Source organism: Dipodomys spectabilis, unplaced genomic scaffold (assembly GCF_019054845.1).
Source record: "Dipodomys spectabilis isolate Male_0828 unplaced genomic scaffold, ASM1905484v1 ptg000094l, whole genome shotgun sequence".
Classification (NCBI taxonomy): domain Eukaryota; kingdom Metazoa; phylum Chordata; class Mammalia; order Rodentia; family Heteromyidae; genus Dipodomys; species Dipodomys spectabilis.
Genome location: NW_024870771.1, coordinates 9,353,423 through 9,379,487, shown reverse-complemented (window position 1 = coordinate 9,379,487; position 26,065 = coordinate 9,353,423). Strand labels below are relative to the sequence as shown.

At 44.5% G+C, this 26,065-nt stretch overlaps 1 protein-coding gene across 1 annotated transcript in view; it reads left to right on the top strand.

Annotated features, from left to right (window-relative positions):
* Gypc (glycophorin C (Gerbich blood group)) overlaps window positions 1-24,505 on the top strand; it is a 33,629-nt gene extending 9,124 nt beyond the window's left edge. Inside the window, exons 2-3 of the mRNA XM_042685275.1 lie at window positions 22,113-22,157; window positions 23,724-24,505. Coding sequence (XP_042541209.1) covers window positions 22,113-22,157; window positions 23,724-23,920 — 242 coding nt within the window. The 3' untranslated portion in view covers window positions 23,921-24,505. The remainder of the gene's footprint in view (window positions 1-22,112; window positions 22,158-23,723) is intronic.
* The last annotated feature ends 1,560 nt before the right edge of the window (window positions 24,506-26,065 follow it).

Here is a 26,065-nt window from a genome sequence, read left to right as displayed (position 1 = left end):
AAACTCATTCATCAGGTGCTGAAGGGGGTGGAGCTAAGAAAGAGAGCCAGGCATCAGAAGAAAGAAAGACCTGTGATACTGACATTAGGTTGTACCATTCCTTCCCTCTCCCCTTCCTATATATGCAAATATACACGTATACATGTCCACACATTGGTACACATGGCTGACATGCATTTATGTACTAGGCATTACATACACATACATACACATGCCCACACACATTCCTCCCCACATTCACCCCCTTTGCAGTCTTCAGTTCACCAGCAATATACTTGCTCTACAATGGGGAGCTCTGGGGGATCTCATGGCCTCAGCTTACATTAGAGCTGCCATACATTTGGTCCATAGGTCCTCCTGACATTCAGATCTAACAAATGAGAAATGCTGTTGATATGTTTGTTGTTGTTGTTATTTTGTTTTTATTTTTGTGTTTTGGTACTGGGGTTTAAAGTCAGGGCCTTATTCTTATTTCACTTGCTAACTTACTAAGCTGGCACTCTACTACTGGAGCCATGCCTCCAGCCCTGCTTTTTGCTGGATGTTTTAGAGATGGAGTGTTGTGAACTGTTCTGTTAAGGCTGGCCTTGAGCCTGGCTTTGATCCTCTGGGTCTCAGCCTTTTGAGTAGCTAAGATTACTGACATGAGTGCTGGCTCCGAGTTCAGCTACTGGTAGCACCTTCTCAGGCCTTGGCTAATGCTAATGAAACTGAACTATGCTATTGAACTGGGGTTTTTTGTTGTTTTTTGGGGGGGGGGTGTTTGATATAGTGCTCTCATTTCGTTTCCCCAATGGGAATATGTGTTGTTTGCCTAGATATCTGAAGTGCTCTCCATTCCTCACAGTTTGCTTTGGGTGATGTCATTCATGGTCTGTGCAACAATCACCTCCACCAGACAGACAGGGACATAGCAATTTGGAGAAAGCAGAAAGGTTGCTGTGTGTGTGTGTGCGTGTATGTGTGTGTGCGCGTGCACATGTGCGTGTGTGAGTGTACACGCGTATGCATAACAAGCCAAATGCCAATCCAGTAGATGGAGACAAATAATTAAAACTAAATCAAAATTAAATGAATTAGAGTCCAAAAAACACAGCTCCACTTTTTTGATGATTAATTGTAGATAAGAATCTCAGACTTTCCTGCTTGGGCTGACTTTGAATGGTGATCATCAGATCTCCTGGTGGTATGAGGGACCAGTGCACAGCTTGCTTTGGCTATTTTTTATTTTGTTTAGTACTGTGTTCTCTCTGCTCTCCTTCATTGAAAATAATTATTCATAAACACAGTAGAGGAGGCAGAGGAGGCCTTCCCTCTGAGTATCTATGCATCCTCAACCATGTATCAGTAATTACATATTTGGGTCACTTTCCAGTTGTACCTTCCATACAGTCCTTCTTTAGTCCTAGCCTATCCCATGATTGAACTCTTTTATAAATCCCAAGACTTGAGCATCAGGTTTAAGCTATGTAAAATTCTATTGTGAAGCAGCTTACCCACAAATGTTTACTAATTAGCTCACTCATTCCTGATTCTATCACTAGACCCACAGGGGTTTGGAGTGGGTCTACCAAGATCTAGTCCTTGTAAGCGAGAGGAGATGAAGACAGGATTTTCAGACTAAAACGGCTACAACTTTATAATAACCAAATAGTTACCTAGGTATTTAAACAACAATATCAAGTAGTGTAACCCTCCCTCATATAATATATGTCAAGCTAACATGAAATTGCAGTGAATTCCTACTGAATAGAGTTTTAGTTGTCTGGATGCAAATCTTGGCCTGGAGGAAACAAGTTGTCAATGATTGGTGTTGACTATTGAGAATACTGTTCTGGGAAAAATCTTCAGAAAGGATAAGTTGGAAGGATGTCAAATAGAAGAGTAGCAATGTACAGAGCCCTCACTCAGTGCAGAGGTGGTCTGGTCTTTGTAATGCCAAGCACATTTGTCTACCAGCATTACTTTTTCTCCATGGTCCTGGGAAGTGGGTAGGGTGGCTGAGGGTGGTATCTCCATCTTCAGGGCACAAGAAGCTATTATGAGCATCAAGGCTGTGATCTGAATCCAGTTGGCCCAACTCAGGGCCATCTTTGAACCTTGTATAGCACCCACCCTCTTATGTGCAGGAAATGAATTTCAAGAGAGAACAACATTTTGATTCACAAGGGATTGAAAGAAGTTGGTTCAAATAGACTAAATGCATTTATTTATATCAAGTTTTAGTAATTGCCTCTGGGTCATTTCCTATTTAAGAATCCTGGAGCCTCTGGGAGGGGGGATCCCATTGGGGACAGGCTATTTTTGAACAATTTATTTGAGTGAAATGATGTCTGTCACTCACTGAGAAAACAAAGCTTGACTGGGGATATTGCAGTCACAGGTGGTGACTGTCCCCTCAGAGAAGATGCCCAGAGAGCCAGTGTTTCCACGGGCTCTTCCACACCTCCACACCTCCTCATTGCAAGTTATCACCCCTTTGGAGGCTGGGAGTCTGTCTAACTCTCCTCCCAGCCTTTTTCTTTACTTTTTTTCCCCCTTTGGTGGTGCTTTTGATAAAAGCCACAATTATCTGAGTTGCTCACCCAACCTCCTTTGCCCTGGGACTGTGGGAACAAAGGAGCAGACTTGGGGGTGATAAGGTGCTGGCCACACTGTCTGCCTCCTTCCTTGGGGAGTCCTGATGATCCCCAAAGATGATTCTGTGAGCTCTCTGCATATGAAAGCCTTACCAAGTACAGACAAGCTCTCTGCCCCAGTACTCTGAATGGTGTCTCCCTTCAGACCAGAGATCCCACTTTGAACAGCCATGCTGCTGCAGGTTGCTGCCCAGAGCTCCTCTACCCCAGGTGGAGTTAGTTGTTCAGTTCAGGTTCAGTTCTCAGTTAAGGTTGTGATCACTTAGCCAGGCCCTTCCTGAGACCCCAACAATCCCAAGACTCAAGAGCCACTGAAGACTATCTTCCAGAAAGAGATGTGCAAGGTCCAGTCAGAGCAGCCCTCATGCGCCCAGGAAGCCATGAGCATGGCCCCATCTCTGTCACTACTGACCTTGTCCCTTTTTGCCACTCCCAGCTAATTAACACCTGTGTCCTTACAACCTCATGGGTATAACCTCATAGGTATTCAAAGTCTATAGGAGACTTGATAGGGGAACACACTGCAGGAGAAACTGACAGACTCTGAAAACACCACAAGTTTCAAGTGGCACCAATCAAAGTTAAAGATACAGACTGGCCACTGTTGCTAGAGAAAGCTAGGTGAGGGTCCAGGCCAAAGGCCAAGCCTGGGGTGCACTTAGTAGGTTCAGTGGGTGTTAACTTGAGAATCAAGACACATAGAACAGAGAGACAGGGGAGGGAGAGAGACAGAGAGACAGAGAGACAAGGAGCACAGAAGCCTGAAAACCTGGTACAGAGGTTGACTACTACCACTGCCTGCTTTTATGAAATTTCTTGGCATGCTGTTGCTTATGTCATTTACACAGTGTCCACACCACTGTCATGCAGCAATGGCACAGCTGAGTAGGTAGTCCAGGCCCACAAAGCCTAAATCACTTACTCTTTGCATTGTAGAGAAAAAGATGCCAACTCCTGACTTAACCCAACAGAGACTTTCTTATGGTGCAACTCCTTGGCCAACAGCCCAGTTGGACCATGGGGCCCCTCTCCAGAGAGGCCAGCCTGAGGGATGATAGGAAGCCACAGAAGAAAGTCTTAGCAAAGAGAGGTCACAGTATAAGCAGTGGCCAGGGAAGTGTGCTCAGGCTGAGTTGACCTAGTCCACAGGAAGCACCTAAACTCCTGTTATTATTCTGTCCTACCTAAGCTACCAGGATAGGGACTTTTTTCTACACTTCCCTTTCTTGCACTCCACTCTCACATCCTCTATGAATATAGACATTGAGGCTCTGTCACTGGAATTCAGAAAACCCTCACCTCACTTGGGCAGGTGCAAAGCATGTCAGATAGGCTTAACCAGAGCTCAACAGACAGCTTACAACTGTGTTCTGATTGGCACCTCTGCATAGGTAAAACAATGGTCTTTCCGTATGGTTTGTAGCAGACCAGGCATGCTTCCCATCTCCTTATAGATACCAGTCCTCATCCCAGAAGGTTATCACCAAATACGGAGGTGGAGATTCTGAGGTTCACTGTGTCATCTGGCCAGCTTATAAAAGAAACTCAGTCATGGTCTTAACTGAGTCTATCACTCCTCTTGTTCGTGAACCGGGCTTGTTTTTCCCATCATGCCATCAGAGGCATTAAAAAACTTTATAAAATGGAGTTCATTCACCAGGAGGCCATATGTGGAGATGGGAGAAGGAGAATCAAATTTGCCTCCTAGGGATGGGGTTTTGTGCCTGTGGGCCAAAGTGTGGAGAAAGGTGATTAGAGGTGAGGAAGCAGCTGGTGGTCTGTGCATGTACAATTGGACCTCATCCATTGGAAGCATACTGACTTAACTTCAAAGGTGTTTTCTTTATTTAAAACATGAGGTTTGCTTTGGTTTTGTTTCTTCACTAGCACTATTGGGTTTGAATGCAGGACCTTGTGCTTGCTCAGTTTTCTTGTTCAGTGTTTTGCCACTGGAGCCATGCCCCTGGTCCCACATTTTTCTGGTTAATTGGCAGTAGAATCTGGTGGACATTCTGTCCAGGCTGGCCTTAAACCTTAATCCTTTGGATCTCAGCCTCCTTTATAGCTAGGATTATAGATATGCGCCATTGGCATTTGGCTTAACACTAATGGTTTCAAAAAATCAACTAAGAGCAGATAAAATTGGTAAGCACAGGAAGAGTCAAAGGGTTTGTTTAGTAACAAGGATCAGGTGCTCTATTCAGGCTTTGCCTCAGCCACCTGCACCAGCAAACCTAGGTCCCAGGAGTCACATTTCACTTACAAAGGAGAAACATCAATTCTTCATCAGGCCCTGGGAATGTGACATTGAACCAGTAATTATCCCAAAGTGGAGCTGATGAGGGCAAGACACAGACACTCAGATACAATGCTCAGTTCATTGGATGGTGCCATGAACTAAGGAAGATGATCCAGTCCAGAAAAGTAGTATGGAGGGAAGAGAACAGAAGTGCCATATGAAGGCTGTGGCCAGAGCAGGTGTCACTGGAGGAGGTGATGTTTGATAAAGACCTAAAGACCCAATGGAAGCAAAAATCAGGCATGGAGGAGTAGAGAGAAGACAGGACACAGGATATGACATAGGAGCAAGCCTGGCTTGATCCAGACACAGTAGGACTGGGGTAATAGAGTGGGAAATTAAGGATGGATAGATGAAGTGTCAGAGAGTCAATGAGTTGGACCTTGTTGTAGCACCCAGAGTTTCACCATTTCAAGTTCTTACTTAAGACTGCTAAGTATGAGAGGGCTCCTCAAGACCTCAAGTAGCCCTTAACAAATTGCTGAGCTTGTTCTTGGGTGAATTATGTCATGTGTGAGCATTAGAAAAGAAAAAGATGATGGAGGAAACTTTCTGGAATCCTAAAATCAGTGGCAGCCATCAACTGCCCAATTTGTATATGTGTACACAGACATAAACGTGTGCATATTTGCATATACACATACACATGGATCATACAGGGCTGTTTTCAAAGTGTGTCTGAAATTTCTGATTGCATCTCCTGGGTGAAGCTTTTCTGCAGCCTCAAGAGCAGTGTCATTGTACAGCGAATGAATGTGTGTGCAGGGCCACTGCCCTTAAGCACCCGTGGCTCACAGAGCCTGGGGGATTATGAAGGAGAGCAAGAAACAAGACAAGGACACTGAGCAAAACCCATTCAGGACTGGTAAGATGTGCCAGGAGGCTTTGCTTGCAGCAACAAATGATGGGAACCTGGGGCTCCAACCCAAACCAGAGCTCAGAGCTGAGCCTTTTTCCTTTGGGGTGTAGGGAAGGGCTGGCCTAGTGGACAGGGAAAAGAAGCTCTAAAGAGTACTGACCAGAGGAGTCTCAGCTCACTGTTCTGGGCCCAAGTTGGCACCAATGGGGGAAAGGGGCACCTCACAGCATGCTCAGCTTTCTCAGACACAGTGAAAATACAGCACAGAAATGCAAGCTTTTCTCCTTCCCAAATCTGAATGGCTCAAGCTCACACAACTCAGCTTCCCCCCAGGATTCCTTACTCTCAGGCCTTGAACTGGCCCTATCAGGTGCAAATTCACGTAACTCATCTGCCTCCCATGGGCAATAAGGAACACTGGAGGTGATGTGCTCATTCTAAACATGGACCCTCAGACTCACCCCATGTGTCTCTTTCCCTAAATAATTTGTTCCCAGGACAAAGATCCAGGAAGGGAGGAGACTGTTATTACACAAGAAGTTTATCAGAGGCAGTCCGGGGCAGAGGAGCCACTTCTAACAGCTTCAATAGGGAGGGAAAAGAGCCTTCCCAGGAAATCTAATAGTTTGTACACTCAGAGCCAGCAGACTGCTTGTCACTGACACCACGTGCTGTACCCACTGGTGCAAACAGGAAGTGGGCATCTCCCCTTCCCTACTGAAACAGAATCTCTAAGAACCTCCTTAGGCCCTTCCTGGTGCCTACTATAGTTTAGAACTTGAGTATCCCTACAAAGGCCCATGTGGTAAACGTTTGATCCCTGAATAGCACTAAGGAATGGTAATAGGGCCCAATGGGAGGACTTTAGGTCATTGCAGGTACCCATGAAGGACACTGCCTCTTTTCTTCACTTCTGGCCTATGAGTTGAACTGTTCTGCTCCATCATGCTCTCACACCCAACATGCCCAGTTGATTGTGGACTGAAACTTTCCTTTCTGCTTTATAAGTTTATGACAATGATGGGGAGCTGACTCACTCAGGTCCTAATACAACTTGGTATCCATTGTGTGCCTAAATGCATAGGGTTTGGAAAAGCATGACTAACAGCCATAAAGCCTTAGCAATAGCAAATGGCAAAGCCTACACTGCAATTTAGGCATCTGCTACAACCTCTGTCTGTACCCCACCAGCCAACTGCAGGCAGTGCTACGCTTTTCTTTGTTATTACCCTGTGGGCTTTAGGTAATGGAGTTTTAAGGGGACAAGTGGCTTTGTGGTAAGCATAGCCTACCCCACCTCAGTACATGCACACACACATGTGCACATACATGTACATCCACATACATGGTGTTGTGGAGAACTGACTGGTCTTTTAGATATATGCACTGGTCTCTGCTCTGCTGCAGACCCCAGGCAGTGAGAGGGCTCAGAGTCACTCACTTCTGAATAATAGGTATACAGTGGAACCTTGCCCAAGGGAGGGTCTTAGAGATTCTGTGTCTGCAAGGGAAAGGAGACTCCCACTTCCTGTCTGCACCAGCAGGTACAGCACATGGTGTCAGTGACAAGCTGCCTGCTGGCTCTGAGTGTACAAACTATTATATTTCCTGGGAAGGCCCTTTTCCCTCCCCATTGAAACTGATAGAAATGGCTCTTCTGCCCAGGCCTGTTCCTGATAAGCTTCTTATCAGCCAGCCACAGGGGACCTGTGGGTCCTGCACTAGGCAGTCAGTGCTGATAAAAGGCCTGAGCTGGCTGCTCACCAGTTTCATCCTCAGACTTGTCCCCAGAGCTATGGTTAGAAATAAGAGCAGTTAACCCAAGAACCTCTACCTCTTTAATTTCTTTTTCTGTTCATTTGTTTACCTTTTAAAAAATTATTGTCTTTGTTGTTGTTGTTGTTGGTCTGGTCTTGAACTCTGGGCCTGTGCTCTTCTGTCCCTAAGCTCTTCAGCTCAAGGCTAGTGCTCTTCCACTTGAGCCACAGCGTCACTTCCAAAAATTATTACCTTTAAGTAGTTGTCAGTAGTAGCCTTAACTCAGGGCCTGGGTACTGTCCCTAAGCTTTTCCAATCAAGGCTGATGTTCTGCCACCATATATATATATATATTTATACTCATATAGCATATATTTATATATACTTATACATAAATATATACAAATGTATGTAAATAAATTTGTATACTTAAATATATTTATATAATCATACATAATACATAGCCATATATAATAATATATTTACAATATTAATGTAGGTATATTAATTATATATTATATGAATTATACATATTTTAATTTAATTATATTATAAAATTGATAGCATTAATATAATTGTAATTATTATATTCAATTATCTCATATAGTATTAGCTATATATCAATATATTATATACAATATAAAATATAGTATTATCCAATATATTATATATTAATTTATGAACATGTAATTGGTTTGATAGTAGTATATAATATGTACCTATATCTTAGCATATATATATATATATATATATATATATATACTAGCATATATAGGTATATATTAAAACATATACCTACATATTATTTAGATATGAGCACTGGTCTCTGCTCTGCTGCAAACCCCAGGCAGTTAGAGGGTTCAGAGTCACTCACTTCTGAATAATAGGTATACAGTGGAACCTTGCCCAAAGGAGGGTCTTAGAGATTCTGTGTCTGCAAGGGAGGGGAGACACTCACTTCCTGTCTGCACCAGCAGGTGCAGCACCTATATATACCTAAATGTATTAACATATATATAGGTATATATTAAAACATACACTCTCTTTCCTTTCTCACACAGCATAATTAGACAGTGCTTGGGTAGCTGCAGCATAGGGCTTCACTGGGAACTCATTAATACATAACTCGATAAAGAGAGCATCATACGACCTCCTTTCAGATCCTAGAATCCTGGGAGCAGCTTCAGTGCTACTGCCCTCATTTTATGGCAGAGACACTGAGACTTATGCAGAGAAGATCTCAAGGTGCTTCGTCTAAGGGGATGTGCTTGAGTGGAAACCAGATTTGCTGGCACCAAAGCCTAGTCTGACTTCCTGCCTGCTAGGAGTGCTGGGTGCTAAATGAAGGTCACTTCAGTTTGTGAGCTCCCCTGACTGAAACCCACAGCACATGTCACGTGAGCTCAGACAAGGGCTGAGGCAGCTTTGGAGCTGGAAGGCAGCATTTGGAATGCACTTACCCTAACATGTTCTCTTTGTCATCTCAATTCAAGTGGAACTGGTGCTCTGCAGTTTCAGTTAGCAACTTAGAAAGATGGAACCAAGGCATGGATGTTTCTTTTTGTTTTTGCCTCTATGAATCACTTTCCTTTAATCTCATGGGTGCCTCTCACAATGGTTGGAAATCTCTTCCTTGTTTTTTGTTTGTTTGCTTGCTTCTTTTTGTTTTTATTTTCCCTTTTGGTTTTATTCTGTGGTGCTAAGATGAAGCTCATGGCCTCACACAATGTAAAGCATGAACTCCACCACCAAGCTATGTCTCTCTCCCTACAAACCTACTTCTTGTATGAATTAAAAGTCTGAGATAAATCTTCACTTTTAGTATCTGAGGTAATATAATTGTGAAAGTGACTAAATAACTGGTCATATGGAAATGATAAGATGTTACTCACAACCATCCTTTCTCTCCTTCCACGTGGATGGTCCCTTTGTAACTTTTGGTTACACTTTTATTATTGCCAGAACCTCAAGCTCTCAGATTCCTGACTTTTCAGCCTTGCCAAATTTGCCTTCCTACAGCCTCTAGAACTCACATCCTGATTCCCTGTTCCCACCCACTCCTTTTACTCTTTTTGGCTTCTCAGGTTGGACTACTGATCTTATCTCAATAGTACTTCCAACTACTCTTCCAAACTGTATTCAGGCCTTCTCCAATCCCTGTCCTGCATTTCTAAAGAATCGCCTTTGCAAAAATCTCTTTCCTGAAGTGTCGCCTTGCCTATCTCTCACCCAAGCAGCTGACTCAAATCCATGATAGTGATGGTGGAAGAAGAAATAAGACAAGGAAAAGGAAGAGAAGAAAAGGAGATATGATATATACACTATTTAGCCATTCATATTCTCTCTTTTATTTCTAAGGCCTCAGCTTTTATATTACCCCAAAAATTCAAATGTATTTATTTAAAAGATTTGAAAAATTTTACCTTTGTTTCAGTAAAAAAAAAATTGTGCTTAAAAAATACACAAGTATTTGAAATCATTACTGCTTTAGATGATTCTGTTTCCTGAAAAGACCTCCACTCTAAATGCTTGAACAGATTTAGCCCTGTAGCTGCTTTGGGGGTAGATGATATTATTCAGGTATTTGATTTGAGTAAGCAAACTCTCCTCGTCTTTACCAAAGAAACGAGCACACCAATCTAACAAAAGGCAGGGCTGTGTTGTGATTAACCTTCTACCACTAAGTACAAGGTTGTGTGCTAAGTTTTAGAATGCTGAGTTCCTTGATGACAAATGATGGAGAAAGGATTCTGTTCATATTGACTACATTACAACAGCAGGACTGGGCCAACTATCCCATTCCTATCCCTCAGGAGATGGTCACTGGAGGTGACACTGGTCTAAGTTTGTTTGGCTTCTCTTTGATTAGTCTCTAGGGCATTTATCACATTCCGTGAAAGAAACATTTAATTTAGATGGCAGTTGATTTGTGTCATGAGATTTCAAGTGACAGAAGGCAGAGTTATGTGTGTGTTTATAACTTCTTTGCTTTTAAAAGATTAATGTTGGGCAAATATAAATCAAAATACTGAAAGGAGGATTGGGAAGACGAAGCAGGAGCTTGTCCATCTGAGTGATGGATTGAGACATGTAATGGAGTATTTTCATCAGCTAGAAACACAATGAGATAGGGATAGTGGATGGACATGATATTACTTCCCTAGGCACAGAAAAAAGACAGCCAAGGGGCGGAACCAGGGGCAGGCATCTTTCTGTTTCCTAATGAGGAAGTGAACTAGTAACTCCCCTAAGAGCCTTTCATACCCTAATACCCAAAAAACAGAATTACAGGGACAAAGGATAGTGAGTAGCACAATGGAAAGATTCTGGCTTCTGAGGCCCTGAATGTGTGTGTGTGTGTGTGTGTGTGTGTGTGTGTGTGTGTGTGTGTGTGTGTCTGTGTCTGTGACTACACATGACCATGTGTGCATCATATGAAGCCTATAGGGATACAACAATACTGTTCTTGGTATCAATGTAGTTTTACTACATTGGACACCACCCCTCCAGGGGACTTCATTATGCCGACACTGCTATAAAGGAGGGAGCTGAGAGTCAAAGACATGTGTAGATAGCTGGGACATCAGGGAGCCCAGAACTCCTGCCATCTCTCTGTGCCAAAGTCCATCCTCAATACATCCCCCCACCCACATCGAGATGGGCCTTAGAAGCCCTCAAAGGTCACAACTGTGAAGAACAGCCTGGCTTTGTCTGTACCCTGACCTGGTAGCATGTTCCTAAGGTATAGACCCAAGCACCCTATTCTTAGGCTATAAAATCCAGACTGGTTGTTATAAGAGCAAGGACTCTTTCCCTGCTGTATGTGGAAGATACTGGGTTTCTGCAGAAAGAAAAAGGCTTTGCTATCTTTCCAACAAGGAGGCCAGGAGCTGAAGAGCATCTCATTTCTGTCTCCCTGGTCAGTTCACATGAGGGATGGGGAGGAGTGGAGATTTATGGGAAGGGAGAGTGGAGAAGCTGCTTGGTGATTGGATTGTATGGTGAGAAGGTAAAGTCTTAGAATTCTTAGGCAACTGGAAGTAGTCCTCTTCAGGGAGGAAGAAGTTACCATATTCTGTACAGGGAATATTGAGACATCAACTGGCCATTGACCAGATAAGCTGGACATATGTCCATTCTTGAAAAGTTGGTTCCAAATCTGGGGACTTTTCCTGAAGTCTTTTAGGAAAGTGTTAGCTTTCACATACAAAAGGATTGATGTAGGTTATGTGGAAATCGTAGCCAGTTCTAGTACTGTACCAGGAACCATAATGCCTCACATGTATACTATAGACCCAGATATCTAGCCTTCATCATTGTCCTCTTGGATGAATGGTCACACTGAGGGAAGGAGGCTCTTTTGATTAGCACAGTACCCTTCCCTGCAGCCCCAAAGTCTCTGGAGGCCTTCTAGATGCAAGAAGAGAAGTCTCTAAAGAACAAGAATGGACGCCCTGCTTCCAATTCCAAGGCATTTCCTTTCTTCCAGGACCTGTCATCACTGTTTACTTCTAGGACCTGTCACCACTGCACTCCTGCCCTCTGTAGCCCTCTGTGGCCATCTTGCTGTCTGGCCTTTCCTTTCTTATTGTCTTCCATGTCTGCTGTGGGTGGGGGACGTTTAATCCCTCACCAAGAGACTCTCCTGTGTTTCTTCTTGCCCTTCTGACCAGGTCCATGAGCACACAGGCTTTGCATCTGCCTATCCACCCCATGAGAAAAAGAGAAAGGCACTTCCCACATCCAGTGAGCAGAAGGCTACACCTCCTGGAAGCCCAGTAACAAAGCATGCCTAACAACATCATCAGTATTTACACGTGCAGCCCGATTGAGGACATCTAGTCATGTAATTAGGTACCTAATTGTGCTGAAAATGCAATTATATGATTTTTAAGTGAATTAAGTCCTCCAGAGAAGTGGTGAAGATTAGAGTACATGATCCAGCTGGAGAGCTGGGACTTCAGAGGGCACAGCAGTGTGACCCGGGCTGTGCAGGGGGTTGGGGGATGAGTATGAATGTGACTTAGCATGTATAGGCATACACAGGCACACATACATGAGGACATCAGAATTGCCTCCGTGTTCACAGGACTGCATGCCAGGAGCATAATAAATGGCAGCTGCTATTAGTGTCACTGGAAACTCAACATACAGCTGTGGACTGTTTAGTGACTTAGAGAATCTCACAGAGGTTTATTTATGCATCAAGAAAGAAGCCGGTGTATGGAAAGAAGGGATGATGACAGAATCTGAGGGGACCTTTCAGAGGATTTTTCTATGTAGTATTGCTCATTTATTCTCCTGGCCTGTGACATGGCCCGAAATGCAGTTCTTGTGCTGTGGCATTTCAAAAACCAGCACCTGTGGCTCACGCTTCTAATCCTAGCTATTTAGGAAGCAGAGATTAGAGGATTGAGGTTCAAAGCCAGCTGAGGCAGGAAAGTGCATAACATTCTTGTCTCTAATTAACCACACAAAAACAGTCAGAATTGGGGCCAGAAGTGGTGGTCAAGTTGTAGAGCACAAGCCTTGAGCAAAGAAACTGCTCAGGGACAGCATCAAGGCCCTAAGTTCAAGCCCCAGAACCAGCGCACGCGCATGCACGCACACACACACACACACACACACACACACACACACACACACACACACACACACACACACACAAAGGACAAAGGCTTGACAACTATGAAACATTTTACTAGAGATATGAGTATGTCCTTTGAAGTCTGTGGGGTTGATGTAACCTCTTTTTGAACAGTCAGTCGACTAAGGGTGGGTTTTATATTTTGAAAGGGTTGTAAATAAATACATGAGCACCTAAGAATGTGCAACAGAGATGATAATTGGCCACAGATGTGATGTGTTTACTACAGAAGTGGACATGTTTACTACATGGCATGGCCCTTCATGAACATGCTTGCTAGGCTCTACAGTGGAAAAAGCAGCACACAGCCCTTGAGCAGAACCAGGAGGGCTTTTCCAAAGAGGTGAATTTAAAGGATGAGCAGAAGTTCAGTCTCTATGGCTAGGACAGAGCCTATGACTTCCAGGATGTTTCCTTCTGGCCAGCTGCCCCCAAAATTGAATGGTCAAGCAGCAGAACCTGGTGGACCAGGCAGTAGAACACACAGCCATCCATCCAGATGTGTCTGGCCTGTCACCAAACATGAAACAGGGAGGTTGCCTTGGCCTTCCTTGAGCCAGTGACTTTGGCCTTTGTGGAATGAAAAGGTCCAGATTAGGAAGGACAGGTGCAGAGAAGGATGAAGAGATAGAAAATGGCCTCTGTAATGAAAAGAGACAGAGCAGCTGAGAAAAGGATGGCCAAATACACCTTGAACATTGCAGCATAAGGCTCCTTCCCTTGAGTTGGCAATCAGAGCGAAAACTGGCTTCTACTTGAGAGATTCCAGCAGCTAGTATGGAAGTTAGAGTCTCTCCAGTCTTTAGAGAGATACCCCAAGCTGGAATTCCTGAGTAGCTAGCTGAGAAGCCTACCAAAGGTTATCTCAAAGCAAGAAGAACTTGTGTGCTATTGCCCCACGATTCCTAATCCCTCTCCCTGTGAGGTGTGAACTGAGCTTTCTTCCACCTATAGAAGGTTCTAACCAAGTATATTTGGCCTCCAGACACAGCTCAGCTTCCTCTGTCCACAGCTACAAGGGGGAAGGCAAAGGATTGACAGCCATTCTTTTTCATGCTGGGTGCTACTCTATGGAAATGACTGTCTGCTTCGAGCATCTCCTTGTCAGGCTAGGCAAGAGGTGTGTGAGCACAAGATTCGGGGGTCATTCAGAGAGGGCGGCCAAGGTCCTGCTAGCCAATGTCAGTCCAATCTTGTTACCCAGTGGAGCACAGAGGTCAGGGTCCTTCACAGACATGGTTTTCAAGGTTCTGAAAAATAATAGCTAGTTCTCCTTTTTCCTTCTTTCCTTTTCTTTCTTCTTTTTGTTCATGGTACCAAAGTTTGAATTCAGGTAAGAAGGAGCTCTATCACTTGAATCATACCACCAACTTTTATCCCTTTAGCATTTTCATTACTTTTCAGACAGAGCTTCATGCTTTCTGTGGGAAGTCAGCCTCAAACCATCACCCTCCTACTTTTTCTCCCAGGTAGCTGGGATTATACGCATGTGCCATTCCCATTGTGCCTAGCTTGTTTGTTAAAATGGGGTTTTGCTACCTATTCCTCCAGGCTGGTCTTGAATCATGATCCTGACATTATTTATATAGTCCTGGAAGCCTAGAGGCCTGAGAAAAGAAGTCAGGAAAAGAAGCCTCTTGGCTCTGGAGAAGAGAACATTCTACATGATTGGATTGTGTAAGCAGAGGCTTGTACCCAGAAGCTGTGTCAGGAAGGGGTATCTCTGCCCTGTATATGCCTGGTAGTCTTGCTCAGGACTTGCAGATATGCTTGTCAGAAGAGAATGGAGAAAAGAAGCAAGGCTGCTATAACTCACTGGTCATCTGGTCCCCAGGTCTTTTCTGCCTACCTCTCTCTGCCCTTACTCCTGACCTCTTCTGCAAAATATTTGTACCTGCCCTTAATGTTTACAGCAAAACTTATCTGCCTCCATTGAACTACAAGAATAAAGAAAAGAAAAACTGATTGACTTGTGCCCTAATCTGAACATGGAGCCACCCTCTTCGAAGTCCAGGATGACAGTAGGAAATCCACAGTGAACTTTTCAAAAGTGTAGACAGATCAGGGTGAAGTCATCACTCTCCACATGAGATGTCTGCTCCCAGGGTGTGGGGGGATTGTGTGAGGTTCACAGTTCACTAAGAAGACAGAAACTGTTCTCCTGTATTTTCTACCTAGAGCAAAGAAGAGAGGAACCACTGGGTCTCTACCCAACAGCCTGACTAGTATTTTTAGAAAAATCAAATTCAAAAGACAAGAAGAAAAATAAATAAAAGTCAGGAAGAGCAGGAGGAGAAGATTGCATTCTGACTCCTGGGGAGGCTGGCTTAGGACACATCTCCTCAGCTCTTTGGGTTGGATAGGGGGCCTGGTATCAATAGACCGCTGCACAGGTTCAGCCCTAAGTCATAACAACAGCGCCCACAGGGAGCTTGGTAGATTTCTGTCCACAGTGGGCTCTGGCTTTAGCCCATGAGAGAGGAGAGCAACTACTTAACTTGTAGTTTAGTACCTGGCTATCAAGCTGACTTCTATGTAAGAGAACAGAGAGGAAGCTGTAGGGAAGTAGAAGACCACATACAATGTTAGGTGAGAGGTTTGAGTGATAGATGAGGATTATAAATATGTTTTTATTTTCTTCTAATATAGGATTTCTTGTGCTCTCAAAGCCATCTACAAAAATCTGTGGGCTGCTTTTACTATGGGAGGGAGGTGGAGGTTGCTGTTTCTGAGCAGAAGTGGCAGGCAAGACAGGACATGGTGTAGAAAGAGGAACACTCAGTAGACCTTCTTGTGAGCTGTGGGGCAATCTGACTACTTTGCTCTGCACTTTGGTACCCTTGTTCAAGGTGACCTATGGGTGAGTTCAGGATGATCAATTCTACCTTGAGAGTAACAGGCATGTTATGATGAGTCATTAGATTAGGTGCACATAGGCCTCAGCTGTACATTTATTATGCAGTCCAGATGAATGCACACACTGAGTGTGAGCAGGTGACACCCCCACAAGGTACATCCAGTAGCTGGCTGGAGCCAATGTCTAACACACAAGGACCAGGCATCCTAACATCTGGATCCCAATTGAGCAGCAACCTCCTGCCCCAACCCAGAAGCCTTACTAACCACTCCACAACCCAAAGGCCTCTCTCCCTCCAGGTCTGACATCTGCCAGCATTGCCACTCACCTCAGCAGGCCAGGCTTTGATCACCTCCTCCAGGAAGCCTTCCTTAAGGCTTCTGGTAACTGAAGCCTGCACTTAATATGGAACATGTTGCTAGGTACTAGAGCAGGTATACTGAAGGAAAGAATGGGAAAGCAGTTCATTTCTTCCCTGTCATAGGACCCAGGAATCCTGGGACTAAGTTAGATGGCCGAGTTTTTCTCTCACATCCTTGTCACTTCTGCAGTGCCCATTTGGACACTATCATATAGAATATGGGCAGCTAATTTGTCACATAAGTGTTACCTTTCCTCAGCCAGATCCTGGGGATAGAAGCTATCATCCCTCCTCCCTCCCTCTCAGCCTAGGGCCTGGTTCAGTACAACCTGTTTCTCCTTCTGTGGCTAGCTTCTGGGGGAAATGGGTGGCTTAGTAGTAAGCTGTTCACTTATTTTTGGGGTGCACTTTCCTTCTGAGACCCAGAGCTTGAGAGCCACATCCTCTCTGGGAGCAATAGCAGCAAATCATCAAGGAAAAGTAAATTTATTTGACCTTTCTCACGAAACTAAAAGTCAGCTAATGAGCTCCAGATGTCACCTGTCAACTTAGCTGGCACAAGGACATTGAGCAACTTAAAAGAGCAAGAAGGAAAAGCCCCAGCATCAGCCAGAGAGAACTCTTTGTACCTTCCAAAGTTACCCTTACCTGTCCTGCTCCCGAACCCCCATATTAGACTCACACAAAGTCCTTACTATCTCAGAGTGCTAGGAAAAGTGACTTTTCTACCATATCTGTAGGGTCTTTGAACTTTAGACACTCTGGGTAACTAGTCTAGCACAAGGCTCAGTAGTATATGCTATTGCTGTTGCTGCTTTGCTGTCTTCTGGTCTTGTCACCTTCTAATTGAGGGAACTTCCCAAGGACTCCTAGCACTTCCTTTCTTGGTTTGTTCTCTCTTTTCTGTTTTGTTGTGTTTTGTTGCTGGTACGGGGGCTTGAACTGAAGGCTTCATGCTCACTTTGCTTGAGCCTCACCTCCGATTCCAGTTTTTGCTGGTTATGATTTATCTGCCTGGTTTGGCTCTGAGCAGAGAACCTTAGATCTCAGCCTCCTGAGAAGGTAGGATTATAAGCCTGACACATAAGTACCCAGAACCCTTTTCAGTTTTAAAGCTAAAAGCAAGGACTCCTCACAGGACTGAGTATTCCAGTATGACTCCATCCTCACTATCAGCTCTAAGAAAACCCATTCCCTGGAGTCCTTGTTCTACATCCTGAATTCTTCCCTCCTTGCTGAACCAGATGGGCAGAGGAAGACAGGAAGAAGGAGCTTCCTCTGCAATCACCAGGGCAGAAAGGGAAATTATAAGAAGTAGACCAGGAGATACAGGATAAAAATAGCTTTGCGGGAAAAAATAAAGCAGCCCCACAGCTATGGCTTGAATGCTTGTTCCCTGAGTTAGATGTGTTAGAAAGTTAGTCTTCAGAGTCATATGATAATGATACTTGAGAGGGGATCTAGATCTCATGAGTCTATCCATACATTAATGAATCCGTGGGTTATTAAGGGACTGGCTATAAAAATGAGTTCTCTCTAGCAAACTTACTCTTCCTTGCCATTGGATGACCTCTGTCATGTGATTATACGGCTGAAGCCTCTTCTCGGATGTCAGGGCCTTTCTTGTGGGCTTCCTGGACTCCAGAACCACGAGCTAAATAGAAGCATATTCTTCATAAATTATAGTCTTTGATATTCAGTGCTAGCAATGGAAAAGACTAAAACACCAGCACAATGTCATCTGAAAGCCCAAGAGATAGAAGGCTCTTGGAGGCCATGGAGGATTCTGACATCCATCCCAGGTCTAGCACCTGACCCCGGCACCCCACCAACATCTGAGCAACACCACTGGCCCCCAAAGATACAACTACAACTGAGGTTCTACACTGTTATCTGCATTCACACTGCTAACTAAAAAAAAAAAAACTATCACCTGCATTACAGGACAGCACCTGGGTGCTCTGCTGTCTCCTAGGGACTGCTACCTTTCACCAGGCAAGCACAGGTGGACTTGGACTTTGTGGTATGAGGAAGGAGGCATGACCAGCAAGTGGCAGATGCCATGGAAGAATGGTTATTCTCAGATTCTCAAACGTATGGATGGTGAAGGGAGCAGTTTAGTTAATTCTGGTTCCTTCAAACATTCAATAATTTTCATCCAGTGCCAAGCACCCAGCCTGATGCTGCCCATAGAGCGAGCTCTGAGTAGGACAAATGTGGTGCCCGGACCTGTGGAGTTTCTAGTCTGCTGGAGATTTAAGATTTAGAGGAGAGTTGGGAAGACACAATGGGACCTTTTGAGTCTTTCAGACAGCAGGCTCTCTCACAGCTAGGTAGTCGCGGGATAGGCTGCAGGAATGTGTACCTCCTCTCTCATAGTATTCCAGGCCCTTGTGGGTCTTGAAATGAAGCCAAGAACGTAGCCCAGTTAGGCCAAGTACATATCTCTCCTGGAAGCCAGGATTCAAAGGCTGTGCACACTCACTCCATGCGGCCTGAGCTTGAGGTGTTGCCTCCTGATCCTTCTGGGTTACCTATACGACCCTCTACAAATGATCTTTTCTGGGGCTTGGTTTTCCAGTCTATTAAGTACAGGTAATAATAACCATCACAGGGACTAAGTTAAATTATATTGGATACCAAGAACAGTGCCTGATATATAACAAGCAATTGCCAATTGTTTTGAAAAGAGGAAGAAATAAGGCTGAGCTGTAGCTCAGGGGCAGAGTACTTCCCTAGCAGGCATGCAGCCCTGGGTATATGAGATTCTGTAACCATCTATGTTAACTTAGCAAGGTGCTGTTTTTACTTGCTGGCTTGTAGGGTGCTGGGTGACTGAGAAAGGTCAGGGTTCCAGCCAATAAAGCCTTCATTAATGCCCTCTGTGAATATTTATTAAGCACCTACTATGTGCTGACTAATTCATAGGCTACATGTCCACATTTTATGCCAGAGTCCAGCATCCACTTGAACCTGCTGGCTTCTGGTTTCAGATTTTCCTGCTTGCAATACTTTGAATGCTAAATCCTCTTTTCTACCTGGCTCAGTCTCCCCTGCCTGCCTTGGATATGTATCCACTCTGTCTCTTTGCTGGCTTGGTTCCTAATTTTATTCCCTTTGCACTCTGGGAGCCATGCTGGTCCCAGGCCCCTTAGGCTAGCTCTCCTGCTCATATGCTGTGGATCTGCAACCTAGAGACTCTCCCTCACCCCTGCTCTGGATACCAGAAGCCAAGATCTAATCACACAGAGCCATGTGGCATCCCTGAAGACAATGACTTCATCACATTATAGTTTCAGTGGTGACTTGAGCAGAAATGACTATTACAGGAGCACCTTTCTGTGCTTTAATATGCTTAGCTGTTGTAATAGGAACATCGAATTTTCATGTTAGCAGTGCTGTTTCCCTGTTCTAATAAATCCTTCTCACTTGTTTCTCAAAGGGGAGTAGACTTTCTGTGTCACAGCTTAAGGGACCACTAATGCAGCTCTCCTGGATATACTCCTTGCTGGGTCCAAATCTTTAACATACTGGGAAACACACTCAATATCTTGGATCACACAGGGTGGTCCTGCACACAGGCAATCAATGGGGAGACCTAGCAATGGTCTTCTAGGAGAGCCTTCTTCAAGAAAGCAAAGGAGGTTTTCTAGAGGTAAATGTGACGGTGAAGTCCCAGACTCATCCCTTGCTTCAACCCCATCTTCCACCTGTGAAATGGACCAACAACACTAGCAATCACTCAAGACTGCTTAGAAAGATCAATAGAAAGCCCACAGACTGGGAGAAGATCTTCACTACCCATACAACGGACCAGGGTCTCATATCTAAAATATACCTGGAACTTAAAAAATTAAATCCCCCAACAACAAATCCTCAAAGAAACAACTACCTGATTAATAAGTGGGCTAAAAACTTAAAGAGAGACTTCTCTGAAGAGGAAATAAGAAGGGAAATAAGAACAGACACTTGAAGAAATGCTCAACTACTCTAGCCATAAAAGAAATGCAAATCAAGACAACAACATTGAGATTCTACCTCACCCCAGTCAGAATGGCTTTAATCAAGAAATCTCATAAAAAAAAAACAGATGCTGGAGGGGATGTGGCCAAAAGGGAACCCTGCTGCATTGTTGGTGGGAGTGTAAACTTGTTCAACCACTTTGGAAAGCAGTATGGAGGTTCCTCAAAAGACTCCACATAGAGCTCCCCTATGACCCAACAATCCCGCTTTTTGGCATTTACCCAAACGATCACAAACAAGGTCATATCAAAGCTACCAGCACAACCCTGTTTATTGAAGCATTATTCACCATAGCTAAGATATGGAACCAACCCAGATGCCCCTCAGTAGATGAAAGGATCAAGAAAATGTGATATGTACACACACACACACGCACACACACACACACACACACACACACACACACACACACACACACACTGGAATTCTATGCCTCCATCAGAAAGAATGCCATTGCCCCATTTGTTAGGAAATGGAAAGACTTGGAAAAATTATATTAAGTGAAGTAAGCCAGACCCAAAGAAACATAGGTCCCATGGTTTGCCTTGTTTGCAATGACTAGTACATATCTATGACAAGCAGAGAAGGGCAAAGACTATGTACATATGACCACATGAGATGAGGTTAACCGAAATGTACCCCAAGACAGGGACACAAGGGTTTTGTCTCTCTCTTGCTATTTTTTTTTTGTTGTGAAAATACTGTACAGAGGGGTTACAATTACATGGGCAAGATAATGAGCACATTTCTCATCAAGATTGTAGCCTCCTCCTTTGTTTCCCCTTCCCATCCTTTCCCATCCTCCCCCCGCCCCCTCCATCCAATCCTCCCCCCCCCCCCGCACCAAAGTTGTAATGTACTTATAATGCACTATGTGATTCTTTTGTTTCTTTTGTAAGTTCTTCCCCCACAGTATAACCCCTGTTTTCACTGTATTTGGTTTTTCTGGTGATCTGCATCTTGTGTATACATTTTTGTAATTTGGGGAGGAGAAGGGGTATCCCGGAATGCTTAAAAGGGGATGCAGGTTGACCATTGTAATGATGAGACATACAGGACACTATGTTGAAAATGAACTTTACGATGTTGGGGTGGGGAGGGAGGAGTTGAGGAGGTAGGGAGGGATGTGATGGTGGGGGAAAATCAAAGGATAGGAAATGTACTCATTACCCTACTCACATAACTGTAACCCCTCTGTACAGTATCTTTACAGTAAATATATATATAATTTTTAAAAGACTGCTTTGAAGGACACATGAAACAGGAAATTGGAACTAATCACAATCCAGTGCCTGAAGGAGCAAACTGTCCATTAAACACAGACTGTCCATTTAACACAGTAGGGCACCTCACCATCCATGCCACAGATACCTAGTGAGCATCTACCAGATGTGGGCACTACCTTCATGCTGGGATACAGCAAGGAGATGGCAAAGTCCTAGACCAACCTGGTGTTCACAGGGTGTTCTTCAACCTGGTCAGCAACCAAATTGAACCTAGGCCAAGTCTGTCCACCTCAGTCAGGGCTCTGTGCACTCAATGAGCTTTTCCTATCTACTTGGGCCACTCAGGGCTGCTTACAGAAACACAGTGGGTGCAGCCTGGAGCTAAGGTGTTGCGGGATGTGGGACCTTCCTCACTAACCAAGCCCTTTCTTTCCTCTCCACAGATTCAGGGATGTCAGACAAAATGATGGACATCGCCATCATTGCCGGTGAGTTTCCACAACTGGGTCCTTCTAGTAGCCAGGAAAGGCATATGGCAGAACCAACCTAAAGATCTGGGGGTGAAAGGGTGACTGTGGCCAGAGCATCCATGCCCTCAGAGGGGCCTTGAAGGTAGAGTCTGGTCCTGGTCAGAAATGTCCAGCATGGTTCCTGGTGGAGTAGGCAAGGTAGAGAGACCATAACAAGAGGTACTCTGTTTCCACAGGGCTTCAAGTTAGAGAGGGAGTGGCCTGAGCAGAAGAGATTACAGATAGAGGTGAATGGGCAGGGGACTAAAAGGGCTGCCTGGTCTTCTCCCCATCTCACGCATCCCACACTAACCCCACCCCCAGCCTCATGCATGCCTCTGTCCTAAAGGATGTCTGACCTTCACTTGCCTGTATTGGATCCTACGCAGTAGCTTCTCATTGGTCACAGCTCTGAACCAAACTTCAGTTCAGGAGCAACCACATTTAGAAGATACCACTTATTCACGTCCTGTGTTTGAGACCCACACTTCTTACTAGCTTATTAATAGCTCAGGGAACTTCTTTAATGAAATGAAAAACAGCAGGAAGCCATCAAAGACACCTGTTCAGTTTCATTTAACCCAGCACCCTCCTACTCACTGGATCCTGAGCCTGCTTTTACTCAGCCAGTATTGTTGACCTTGTAAGACATAAGTGTCCCGCTGCACGCAGCTGGAAGTTTAGGAAATAGTTCCACAAAAGCGGGACTTGGCAGCAGTTTCAGCCTTCTCATATTCCCCCAATGACCCCTTGAATAAACCTGTATTCCAATAAAGACAAAGGCTTGTTCTGCAGCCTCAACTCACATGGCCAAATTCAAAACACCACCATAAATTGCTGCCCTTCAGCTCCTTCTAAAATCTCCTAGTCTCAGCCCCCATACCTCCTCCTCCCAAGGCCCTGAATGTTACCCCTAGTGATTTACCCCAGCATACCCTTTGCACCAACCAAGTCCAGTTGCTCCTTTCAGACTGGGGAAGTCCTTGGGCGTACAGCTAATGGCCACAGGCTAGGGTGACGCCACTTTCCACCATGAATCCCCAAGCACATTTAATAACTCTGATCTTCCTGTTTCCCTACCCCACTCCTCTAAAGAACAGCCAATTCTTGCTAGGCTTCTGAGACTTTTCTAATTTTACCACAGAAAGTCTTGCACCCTGGAAACCTCCGTAGTTGGGATTGTCTGAAGAAATAAGAATTTGCCATTCCACAGACTCATCGTTTTTAAACCCTGCAAGGATCATGAAGCAGGGTTAAGTCTAGCCAGCCTGTTCTAGCCACAGTGTCCAGTGAAGGCAGGGAGGGAGGGAAGAGAGAAGGGAGAGAGAGGAGAAAAGGATCCTTTCAGATGAACAGACAAGAGGCTTGCACAGCTAGGCAGAGAGCAACAAAAGGAAGGAAGGAAGGAAGGAAAGAGTTGGTTTGGCCTGGCAGTAGATATAGCAGTATATCTGTTCTGGTAAGGCCCCTATGGAGTCTTAACCCTTGCCCGAGGTCACATGGCATGTACTCTAGACTGACTCATGCATTTCTTACCTCCTGAAGCTGTGATTACTGCTGTGGCTTTTGTCCTGGTCTGCCTCCTCCTTGTCATGCTTCGCTACCTGTACCGGCACAAGGGGACCTACCACACCAATGAGGCCAAAGGCACAGAGTTTGCAGAGAGTGCAGACATGGCCCTGCAGAGTGACCCTGCCCTCCAAGATGCTGGTGACAGCAGCAGGAAGGAGTACTTCATCTGAGGGACAGCAGACCTTTCCTCCCCAAATGCCTCCTCCAGCTGTGGGATTGGAAAGGCCCCACCACCTACCACCCTTTCCGGAACCACCAGGGAGCTCTCAAGGGCACTGGCTCTTCCTAAGATTTGCCTTAGAGAACATTGGGTGCCTGCCAGGAGGAAAGGGGAGGATGCATGTTATAGGGGTCTGTCCAGGGGACCCAGGGGAACAGCAGCTACCCCAGGAAATGTGCCTTTGTACTGTGAAAAAAAGGAGAAAGAAAGTCTGACATTTAGGTCTTTCTGGGCCCTCAAGTGTCATCTTACCAGCATGAGAAGCCTTCCAAGTGTGAGAGGGGTGGGTAGACCACAGACTGGGGATATAAGAAAGTGAGACATCCATCTGCTGACTGGGGATAATGACATCAAATGTCAGTCCTTGACATTTGGGGGAAAACAGCAGGTGCCAGAGCTAAAAGGTACCTTTGTCTCCCATTGATCCTGCTTAAAACGATTGGAAATAAATCTGAAATGTAACCAAGCATTCCATGTCAAACCCACACTACTCTAATTGTCTGAGGAACGATAAATGCTACCCAATGCTGGCTTTTCCCTGGTGTGATTTTGAGTCCTTTGACAAAGTATATGTGCATGGGGTTGAAACTGTCTGGTAGTGGTATGTGTGCATACATGTATGTACATAGATGTGTATGCATGAATGTATGATTGTGTGTGTGTGTCCAGCATCATTTCCCCACACACACATATACACCAGCTATCCAAATCAAATATAAGAAACACATTGTCCCAGTGGTCAGGGAACTGGCTAAAGGGCTGGTTTCTGATGCGCTGTATTAAAACAACTGGACCTACTCAAAGTTATGAGTGAACTCTGTCATTTATCCCAAGTGAGGATGGTGCTTGGTGATTGTAATATAGACTGTAGAGTCCACTCTCTTGTCTTGGGATATCAGGACACTTACTTGACCTGTCTGGTCTCTATGTTCCCATGTTTCAAGTGAGAATAATGCTAATAAAGGTAACTCTGGATGCTAATGCCCAGCAGTGCAGGCAGGATCACAGGTGCCCAACACACAGCATTCTCACTTGTAGTGTCACCAACACATAATGAAATATCCTCCTTTCACCACTTGCACACTTCCACCCTGAGGAGTTACTGAAATACAAAATGAATGGCAGAGAAAATGAGCTCATTAACTATCCCTTTCCACTTGAATCTTGGTAAGATTCCTAACAGCTCATCAGCCACTCAGAGCAGCAGCTCTGAGTTGGTCAACTGTTTCCTGGAGTGCCAGCATCATCTTGGCTATCTCCTCAGCTCCACCATCTCCACTAGAGTAGGCAAAAGTGCACACCTCACAGTTCCTGAGAGGTTAATAGCAATGCAAGCTTAAAATGGGCTACAGTCCTAAGATGTTGCAGGGGGAGAGAAAAGAGGCAGAGAGAGCTGGCAGCAACTGACAATAGTAAGATACCCTTTCCCCAGGTGACTTTGCTTGCTTGCCCTCTACTGTAAAATGCAATGCTTAATAATAGTAGCCACCCCTTATCTGAGGGCAGTGTGTTCCAGAACTCCCAGTGGGCACGTGAAACCAAAGATAATACATTTGTATGGTATATTCCGATAGTATGTTCTGTTAATTAATATATATGGATAACAATGATAAAGTTTAATTTATACATTAGACACAATAGGAAATTTAACAATAATAGTAAAATAGTGTGACTAATACCCATACACTATAATAAAAGTTACTTAAATTGTGAATTGTTTATTTCTGGAATTTTCTATCTAATATTCTCAGATGACAGTGGACCATAGGGAATTTAAACTTCAGAAAGCAAAATTGTGGATGGGGGTCTATTACCTAGGGCCTTGCTTCCCATACTGTTCTAGAATACCAACCTGGTAAAATCATTATAGAACAAGGAGCAAACAAAAAGGATATTTATTATGAAAATAAGTTTCAAAATATTGTGATTAAGTAAGGTAAAGCTTCTTGACTTCGCTACTAGTTCAGTAAAAGTAGACTCTTAAAGGAAGAGAAACAAGTGATGAATTTCCCACAAACTCAGGGGCTATGACATCTAACTGACATCTAACATCCCTTCATATGGTCATATCAGTTCCACTTTTGAAAGTGCCAGC